Source organism: Sesamum indicum, linkage group LG2 (assembly GCF_026168435.1).
Source record: "Sesamum indicum cultivar Baizhima isolate 11 linkage group LG2, ASM2616843v1, whole genome shotgun sequence".
Lineage (NCBI taxonomy): Eukaryota > Viridiplantae > Streptophyta > Magnoliopsida > Lamiales > Pedaliaceae > Sesamum > Sesamum indicum.
This window is the reverse complement of record NC_142658.1, coordinates 15992512-16003221: the sequence shown is the minus strand read 5'-3', so window position 1 is coordinate 16003221 and position 10710 is coordinate 15992512. Positions and strand designations below refer to the sequence as shown.

At 34.4% G+C, this 10710-nt stretch overlaps 1 protein-coding gene across 1 annotated transcript; it reads left to right on the top strand.

Moving 5' to 3' along the window:
- Positions 1-5334: 5334 nt before the first annotated feature.
- Positions 5335-9506, top strand: LOC105155830 (protein NRT1/ PTR FAMILY 6.3). The gene is made up of 5 exons (XM_011071803.3): positions 5335-5578; positions 5723-5900; positions 6014-6053; positions 6492-7066; positions 8310-9506. Exons 1-5 carry the CDS (start codon positions 5452-5454, stop codon positions 9172-9174), a joined length of 1785 nt encoding a protein of 594 aa, XP_011070105.1. The 5' UTR covers positions 5335-5451; the 3' UTR covers positions 9175-9506.
- Positions 9507-10710: the final 1204 nt, after the last annotated feature.

Sequence of the window (10710 nt, the reverse complement as noted above, 5' to 3'; positions counted from 1 at the left end):
GCCAGTTTTGCTGCATGTAAAGGCCAGAATATGCACGTAATCCTCACTCCCCTCTTCCAAAATATTCTCCTCCATTTTTTATTTGCTTTTCTAGGGTCTCTATCTCTGCATTCGTCACCCCCCATTTCCACCAACGATTATGGATAAGTTGGCATTCTCTCTTGGATAATTTCTAGGGTTGATATGTAGAATTGGGATACATATATTTACTTATATATATTGTTTATCATATATTCTGATTTTGGTAATTACTGTTGCTTGTGGACAGTATTAATTACTATGGTCAATAAAAAAATTACAAAAAAATACAAATTAATTATGATTGCGCAACGAACTGTAACTGGGGTTAAAATATTCGTCATAGCTAAAAATTATTGTAAATGTTGATTAACTGTGCTAAAAATTTAAATTTCCGTACGGGTTTTGTTTGGTTGTGGTTAATAATATAAATTTACTATAGTTACGAAGTTGTGGCCATTTATAGTATAAAAAAAAATAACTTTCTTTTTTTTAGTATCGTACAATTTTGCAACATGATGGCTATGTATTAGTGTAACGTAATAGTCTGATTATTAATTTGGTCCCTATATATGAACTTACTTAGGAAATTAAATAGATTACAAATTTTAAAAATATGTACAAATATATACATATATATATATATATCTAAAGTACATATTTAAAAAAATTATATAAAGTATGAAAAATACAATATGGATCACCCTCTATATTTTTCTTTGTAAATAAGAAACTAAGCATGTATTATTGCACTTCTGACTGTACATGTTTAATTAATCAATCAATTAATTAGTTTAATTTTTAAATATGTAAAGATTCATAATGAGAGAGGCGTATGGGTCCTGGGGATTACCGACCAATCAAAGTCATCCATACCACCACTTTAAATAATTGACACAAGTCAACACCAAGAACCCTAATTCAGAAAGACTATTTCTGCTGAGGCAGCTGCCTGCTGTGTGGTTCACATCTCTTCTTATTCTTTATCACTGACATCATCAGTCCTAATTTCTTGTATTTTTCTCGGATTATTTATTTAATTCTTTTTTTTTTTTTAAACAACACGATTTTCTTTTTTGTTTTTCCTAGGCTAGGAAGAAAGCGTGATTCTGCTATTGCCACTTGTCCAGTCATTCAAGAAAACGTGATTCACTTGAACTTTGTTTGCCATTAATTTCCGCAGAACAGAAGTTTTTCTATTGGCTATTTTCTAACCTTAAGTTGCAATTTGTTATTGAAAACTTATAAGTTTAAGCCTAATTCAACATTCTGTATATTTATTGGAAACTAATTTTTTTAATTTATTAGCAACTACTTTTTATTAAATAACAATAGTTCGGAAATAATATGTTGTTACTATCCCACATGAATTAAACAAAATGCTAAATAATGGGTAAAATTGAAAGTTCATATAATTTTTCTATTGCCGTCAGTATTTTCTGTCGAAATTCTCACAAAGTGGTACAGTTGTAAACGGAGAATACGGACGCAATGCAAGTGTAATTTTAATTTTTTTTAGGAGAAAGTACAATTTCATATCTTTAGAGAGGAATTTTAAATTTTCTTTCGGGGTAAGTGTGATCGATGTAAGTACAATTTTAAAATTTTGTCATCAATATTTTTTTTAATGGGATGTCTTAAGCATGTGCGACATTAAGAAAAATATGATTTTCCACTACGGTTAATTACTATAGTTAAAAGAACAAAATCGTGGCAAATATAAATCAACCACGAATTCGCAACGGTCATTAGCCGTTGTTTTTGCAGCAAATGTCACCAACACATTAGCCATGGGAAATGTTTTGGCTATAGCTATGAATCATGGCAAATATTGACTAATCGCGGTAACAAAAAATTAAATTTTTAGTTTAATTTTATTTAATCATGGTTAATAGTATTGATGTACCACGATTTTTAAATTGTGATAATCTATATGTAGCAAAAACTCAATTTTTTGTAGTGTGAAAAGATTATTAATTTATTTTCCATTTTCCTTTTTATGCTGATCTATAGTTAAACATGAACTAATAATGTTAAATACTTTTCATTAAAATATATTTATATATATATATATGTATATATTTACTTATTTTTCGTGGACTGGGTCAGATATGAGTAATTGCTTTAAGCAGATAATCACTCCCCAAGATGTTTGGGCTGAATTAATTAATTAGAAAATTCAGAGCAATGAAATGTGTATTATGTATCTTCTTGTTCGATTTTCAATCTTAATATTTTATATGTGTGTTTGGTGGATGGGAGGTGGCAAATTAAAAGGGTAAAGGAAAAGGCAAACACGTTGATCAAATATGAATTATATATATGTATATAGAAGCTGAGTGGAATCAGCCAAGAATACATTTGATTCCACACGTTTCTCACATAGCTACTTATGTTGTTTGGTCCATCCATTACTTGCAAGGAACCTGTCCATGATAAGGTTTTTGTAGATACTATACTCAATTTTTTACACATTCGACTGTTATTAGGGTGATTGAAATTATTTAAAATTATATTTATCAGTTTATTGTAAAAAAATACGTCGAAAAAAGTGTTTTAAATTAATATTTCTGCTTTTGAGCTGATTAAATTAAATCATGGGGGCGGTGCCTTTCCCGACCCTAGCCTGTTTCCCGTTAGCCCAAAAAGCGTTAGGGGAACAGGCATAGTTGAGGGGAAGGTGCAGCTCCCCCAGAGAGAGCGGGAAATCGAGAGAGTGACCCTCCGGGAGGGACACGAACGACAGAGTAAGGCAATTACACGAATGTTGCTAAATTGAAGGAGAGCGACTTCAAACAGTTTTCTACCGACTTCCATAGCTTATAATTAGTAAACTTCAATTATTAGACTGTTTTTCCCGATCATTTCAATTTCTTTTTTTTTAACTTTTATCTTTAATTATTTTCAACCACTTGTAATTTTCGTTGCTGCTTAATTTCACTTTTTTACTTATATTTTCAAACATTTTTAACTTTTACTTTTGAGCTGATTTAATTAATAGCAGAAAGTTATGAACGGTTTCCCACCAACTTCCACAGCTTATTAGTAAAATTTCAAGTATTAGACTGTTTTTACCGAGCATTTCAGTTTTGATTTTTTTCACATTTAATTTTAATTATTTTCAAACACTTGTAAATTTCAGTGTTGCTTAATTTCACTTTTTACTTATATTTTCAAATATTCTTAGCTTGTACTACTATTTAACTTACAACTTTCTTAACAACTTATTTCTACTACAGAGCAGAAGCTATTGTAAACCACTATAAATAAATAAAAAAAAAAAGGGATTTAGAGCAGTTTAGGAACGTTTACATTTCATTCTTATAGACGGTGTTACAAATATTTAGGAAAGATTAATGAAGGACCATTCCAATTTGACACGGTCACTATAATATATTGTTGCTGACCGTTTCTAAGTATTGAAGTTGTTCAAAAAGAGTTTCTTTTTTTTTTAATTGGAACGGATTGGATGACATTGGAACGGTCATATTATTTATTTCGAGTTACTTTTGAAACAATCTTTGTAATACTCATACCTAAATTTTGAAACTGTATTTATTTATTTTTGTAGTGAACCCCTAGATATCTTACTTTTATTTACTCTAAATTGGAGTTCCATCAGATTAGGCATATATCCTTCATTAAAGCAGCATTTACTTAAAAAAATCGTATAAAATTAGATAAAAAAAATATTATTATAATATTTGGATAAAATTGGACCAAAAAGTTTATATATAGATGTAATAATATTAATTTTTCATTAATATCACGAAACTAAAATTAGCTTAATAAAATTTTAAAAATAAGTTATGAACCTCTTATCGCGTGAATAGGTTTTAAAATGTTATAAATTAACAATCACCTTATGTTGAAAATATACAATGAATTCATATCCTTAAAATTTATATTTTAGGATTTTTTATATATAAGCTTTCTTAAATCTTATTTGATATTTCAAAAAAATTAAATAAAAAAATTACCCAACTAAATATCTTATAATATACTTCACCAAATTTTGCCACATCGTAATTGTGATAACACTTATTTTATAATTCATATATAATAAAAAGATAATAACTTTTCTATTTAATTTAATCGATATGTAAGAATATATATCGTACTCCCCGAAAGTAAATATATCAAATTTTTATTTCTAATTCAACTTTATTAATGTACATTAATAACTCCTATTGCAAAATTAGAAATGCACAAAATGAAATAGAAAACGTAGCCTACGAAATAATTTTGTTACAAGTACAATTTTTATTATCTTACTTTAGCGTAATGAAATTGGATTTAAATGTGCGTATCACGTCGACTACAAAAAATACAATATTTAATCATAATTAATTGGCATAGTTAAAAATAAAATAGTTATAATAAATAATTATTAACTACGATCATGCAATGGTTGTTCGATCGTAGTATTTGTGAGGGTGCCTAAAATATTTGCAATGGCAAAAAACTTTTTCAAGATAGAAAATTATATTTTTGTATCGGGTTTACTTAACAATGATCAATAACAATTATTTGTCATGATTTTTAGTCCGTAACTATTATAAATTGTAGCCAATACTAATTTTTTGAGTGATTTCTCTAGTGCAACTATAGTGTGTAGGCCTCATATACCCAACAAATAACTTAATATTTCGGGAATAAAAATCAATAATGTGTCATAATTGGGTTTGTTTTTTCTTTTTCTCTTTTTAATTTGAAGTGATGAACTATGATTAATTAAAATAATTTGATTATAATTGTTCTTGCCAAATATCCAATATCAAATAAAGACAATTGGAAGTTCTGATCAACAATATCAGATAAAAGCATTTCCTACTATGCAATAAAACAATATTCTACACATATAATGCAGTTCGAACCTATAGTTTCTAAACTTATAGGGCCTTAACTTTATTAATTGAACTAGAATATATCATAAATTGTGAATAATAAAGATAGATAACTTCGCATGCCTATCACTCTCAAATGTAAATTATATATATTATGATAAACGAAAGGGATAAATTCAATGACTGTTGATCTATTATCAAAGCCCACAATCTAATTATTTAGCTACACTTATACTACATATATCTATATATATATATATTTATTGAACTAAAAAAATGTTAGATAGTAAAAATAAATCAAAATTAATATTGTGAACGTGTCAATGCTCTAAAGTGTCTCCAAACAAATTAAAGAATCCAACCCCCCCCCCCCCCCCCCCCGCCCCACCCCACCTTTTGAAAAATCAGAAAGAAAAGGGCATAATGGGGAAGCCACGCAGCTATATAAAGCAAAGTGGAGTTCCCTCAAAGCTACACAACGAGGCAGAGAGTTAAGTCTCTATTATCCTCTTTCTCTCTTTACGAAAACACCAATTTAACGTTTTTCGTTACATTCGACGGGCCCTTTGTTGCATAGAATTTAGCAATGGCCGCAGTGCTCCCTGACACAGCTCAACAGGCTGCTGAAACCATCCCTGATGCATGGGACTACAAGGGCCGCCTCTCCCTCAAATCCTCTTCCGGCGGCTGGGGCAGCGCTGCCATGATTCTTGGTATACATGCCTCCCCTCATCTTAATCCTGCTACTGCAATCTCTCTCTCTCTCTCTCTCTCTATATATATATATATAAATATATGTATGTCCACCCACTTTCTGTTCAAATACTTGATATTGTTTGGTGGTTGTTCGGGATCAGGGGTGGAGGCGTGCGAGAGGATGACGACGCTAGGAATAGTGGTGAATCTTGTGACGTACCTGACTGGGACCATGCATTTGGGCAATGCAACGGCAGCCAACGATGTCACTAACTTTCTTGGCACTGCTTTCATGCTGTGTTTGCTCGGTGGCTTCGTCGCTGATACTTTCCTCGGAAGGTAAAACGCTTTCCATGTTAGTGAATTTCAGCTTTTTCCATTCTCTTATAAAAATGTTGAAATTCCATGAGCTAATAGAGTCCATTTTTGCTCTTGTTTTGCTTAAATTCCAGGTACTTAACCATTGGCATCTTCACCACCATTCAAGCTACGGTAAGCCCATTATCCTCTCACAAAATAACTCTTCAGACTTGGGGTCCAAGGGATCACACCCTTTAATTCTAATGACTATGAGACCTGCACATGATCATGCATGGAGGGCTGTGGTCATCACCAAGAACTTTACGCTACCATCACGAATTGCAGCTAGCTTTTCTTGATAGATATATAGATATATGTACTTATATACATATATCTATCTACGATCTTGACTGAAGTGATTAAATATGTGATATTATGTGCCTGTTCGTGGAAAACATCCTGTTTGAACATGATCTGTGAAGAGGGAAATCGAAAAAGTGAATTAGACTCGAAGATGACTATGTTGAAGTAAAAGTTCAGAAAAAAAGAATCGACCTCGACAATTGAATATTATCTCCAACGATTGGGCTTCGGTGAATTGATTATTATTTTTCATTTCTTGATTTCCAGGGGATCACTATTCTGACTATCTCCACCGTAGTTCCCGGCCTCCGGCCACCGAAGTGCACCGCCGGCAGTCCGTCGTGCATTCCGGCGAACGGCAAACAGCTAGGGGTCCTCTACCTGGCCCTCTACCTGACGGCCCTCGGAACTGGAGGCCTGAAATCCAGCGTCTCCGGCTTTGGTTCTGATCAGTTCGATGACACAGACAAGAGGGAGACGAAGCAAATGATCAAATTCTTCAACTGGTTCTTCTTCTTCATCAACGTTGGATCACTTGTAGCAGTGACGGTTCTTGTGTACATTCAGGATAATGTTGGGAGAGAATGGGGTTATGGAATTTGTGCCTGCGCCATTGTTGTGGCCTTGGCGGTATTCTTGGCCGGCACCAGACGCTACCGTTTCAAGAAACTCGTGGGCAGCCCACTGACCCAGATCGCCACAGTTTTTGTGGCGGCGTGGAGGAAGAGGCACCTCGACGTGCCGTCGGACCCTTCTCTTCTGTTCGACGATGATGACATTGTTGCCGGTGAAGGGCAGCGCAAGAAGAAGAAGCAAAAGTTACCCCACAGCAAAGAATTCCGGTGAGTAGTCTTTGTTGTCTCAATAAAATATCTTCCTTAACTGTATTAACTGCCCACTCCCCTTTTGCTTTACTATAAATTTATTTTTTACTTTCTTCATCCAAAAAAACAAAAAAAAAATCCTCTTTATAATAAAAGATTAATTGGTTATTATTTATAATCTGATCAAGATATTCAAAGAAAAAATGATTAATTTGATTTTGTACTATAGTAACTCTGCTAGATTTATACGTTGGTACAAGTATAAAAGTATGCATAACTCAAAAATACTAGAGCATACATACATACGTACTCGTTTATTATGATTATTAAACTATATACAGAAACACAATTGTTACATTATAAAATATCTTTGAAATTATATTTTTTGGATTCTAATTACAAGTTGTGAGACTCTAGTCCAAATCGACTTTGGCATGGTACATATGCTGCATTATTGTCAAATTGACATGCAAAAATCATTCAAGAAATGCCAAAATTTAATGAAGCACGTACTAGCTAGCTAGGACCAGCTTCAGGCCCAACCTAGAAACCTATCACCAAGTTGTCGGCCAGCCAATTAGACACTATATAGAATTCATTTTAATTTCACTTAATTGCAATTAGATATGTGCAAGGGAAAGTCTAATTAGTTGGTCCGAATTTCAAAGAAATTTATTATCTAATTAATTTTAGCTGAAGAAACATATATATATATATATATGAATATCGCCCTGTGAATATTGGAAGAATTTACAAATTATAGACTATAATATAATCAATACACAGAATTTTATGGCGAAACTGCCGATCTGATCTGCAAAATAATATTTATGTAGTGTCGGCCGGAGCAGCTACACGACACATCATGTCTGTCCATATGGGCTCTTTTATTTTCTTGCTTCAGTTTTCACTAACAAGAGAATTATGCTTCAGGCAACTATATAGTAATGCACGAACTGATCATACTTATCATAAATCCTATAATCATATCTATTTACCTAAACAACAAAGAATCCAACATCACGAGGCAATTATATGATCTTGTCCGTTCCTCTCCCCGTTGACACTTCCCTTGTCTCATGCAATATCCATTCTTTAACACATACTCTTGGTGCTAATAAATAAAATCGGATATAAGACGAAACACGAAATCGTAGTAGAAAATTCAAAATGTTTTTGACCTAACTTAGAAGATCATAGTGTCTTAGTACTTAACGGTCCATCGTCTGATTGCTTTTGGGTTATGTTCTTTTCCTTGTAGTTTCCTAGACAAGGCAGCAGTTAAGGATTCTCAAGCCGGGGCTGCATCGACAAACAAATGGTACCTCTCGACCTTAACCGATGTCGAAGAAGTGAAGTTGGTGATCAGAATGCTGCCTACATGGGCCACAACCATAATGTTCTGGACAGTCTATGCCCAAATGACCACATTCTCAGTCTCACAAGCCACCACCTTGAACCGTCACATTGGCAGCTTCGAGATCCCCGCTGGCTCCCTCACGGTCTTCTTCGTCGGGAGCATCCTCTTGACCGTCCCAATCTACGACCGTATCATTGTCCCCATCGCCCGTAGGGTTTTAAAGAACCCACACGGCCTAAGCCCCCTGCAACGTATTGCAGTCGGGCTTGTGTTGTCCATAGTGGCCATGGTGGCGGCAGCATTGACCGAAATTAAGAGACTTAACGTAGCACGGTCGCACGGTTTGACCCACAACGAGACAGCCACAGTGCCAATGAGTGTCTTTTGGTTGGTCCCCCAATTCCTCCTCGTGGGGTCGGGCGAGGCGTTCACGTACATCGGCCAACTCGATTTCTTCCTCAGGGAGTGCCCCAAGGGAATGAAAACCATGAGCACCGGGTTGTTCCTGAGCACGCTTTCGCTAGGGTTTTTCTTCAGCTCCATATTGGTGACAATTGTGCACAAAGTGACCGGCCACCAGCACCCATGGCTGGCTGATAACCTTAATGAAGGGAAGCTTTATGACTTCTATTGGCTCCTGACGGTCTTGAGCATTTTCAATCTGATGATCTTCTTGTTCTGCGCTAGACGGTACGTGTACAAGGAGAAGAGGCTTGCTGAGGAGGGGATCGAGATGGAAGAGCCGGAGGCCACCTTCCATGCCTAAATTGCACTTCCGGGCACTTGATTTTCAACTTCGCCTATATATATACGTAGGGTTTATAACTTCTTCATGTACAAAAATGATGTGGAGAAAGAGTCACGTAGACATGAAAGTGAAGTGACTCTTTTCTTTGGTTTTTGGCTTTCTTTTTTTCTTTTGTTTTTGTCCGTTTTTGTTGTGACTTAGATAGCCAAAATAATGCAAAGGTTGTTTGGCTAATAAGTACGCCAAAAGGCCGACTACGGATTCCGCTAAGCGACCATGTCTGGCTGCACGCAGTGCCGCCCATACACATATATTTTGTATGGAAGTGAAGTATTGGAATCATTGTGCTAGTGAGTTCCTTGCAGTTAATTAGGCTTAATTATATTTATTACCCCGTATATTAGGAGTTGACAAAACAAGGATTCTAAATATATGGGTGGTAAAAAATACCTCAAAATTTAATTTGTCTTTTGCAATTATAGGACTCCTGTCACTGAATTTTTAATTTTAATTTTTAATTTTTTGGAGTCTTTTGCTGACTGATATTTTTTTTAAATAATCAATTGCCATGCACCTAAGCGTTTAAGTGGCAAAAAACCTCTTCCACAGAAGAAATGACGTTGAAAAAAAATAAACACTTTTCTATTTGAATTTTTTATGATTGGACATTTTTTCATTTCTCCTCTGCCACATAAATGATTTTATGAAAAAAAAAATCAAATTGCATAAAAATAAATTTTAAATTTATATTATATACTAACATTATCGTGGCACGGAGTATCTGAGTGTGTATAAATAATTTTACACACTTTAAAATATATCATAGATTTAAAAATATATATACATAAAATATAAATACTTGAAATTATAAAAAATTAGATTATAATATTATAGATTATTTTTACATCATAAAAATTAAAATTATTATTTTATATAACACAAATTTAATGAAAAAACTTACACCCTAACCCCCCCCCCCCCCATGCCCTCCCCCGAATCCTTGCCTCTGCATCGCCCCAGAGGGGGGGGCAAGGCACCCCTAGCCTGGATGACATCATTGTCGCCCAATGCACATCTAGGCGACAACGGTTGCTTAGAATTACAGATCTAAGAGACTGTTGTCGTCCAATTGTATGCTGCACGTCGACGATGTCGCCCAGATTGGGGCGATGTCACGTCGCCTCCCCTCTCTTTGGGCCGGCAATGCCTTTGCCCCCTTTTGCATGGGGCCGACTGTGACTTTCGGGGTGGAAGGGGGATAGAATGGGTAGGTGGGTGGCCGAGCTGCAATTGTTTGATGTTTTATATTATATAAAATAATATTTTTAGTTTTATAACACATAATACAAAATTTCAAATTACTTTTTTTCCATGTAAGTGTGTGGCACATAAAAAATAACAAAATACTCGGTCAGTAAAAGCCCCAATTTATAAAAACCCTAATTTTTGTCCATGAAGAAAATTCCGGCTACTTTTTAAAATCTGGTGGCTGGAGTCCTACAATTGCAAAAATAATTTTAATTGTGGGGTAATTTTTCTCACCCCTATATTTAG

Excerpts from the sequence above, each read along its gene's own strand:
- LOC105155830 (XM_011071803.3), top strand. The coding sequence starts at position 5,452 with ATGGCCGCAGTGCTCCCTGACACAGCTCAACAGGCTGCTGAAACCATC. Across the intron at positions 5,579-5,722 it reads CAGCGCTGCCATGATTCTTG|GGGTGGAGGCGTGCGAGAGG; the intron begins GTATACATGCCT and ends GTTCGGGATCAG. Across the intron at positions 5,901-6,013 it reads GCTGATACTTTCCTCGGAAG|GTACTTAACCATTGGCATCT; the intron begins GTAAAACGCTTT and ends CTTAAATTCCAG.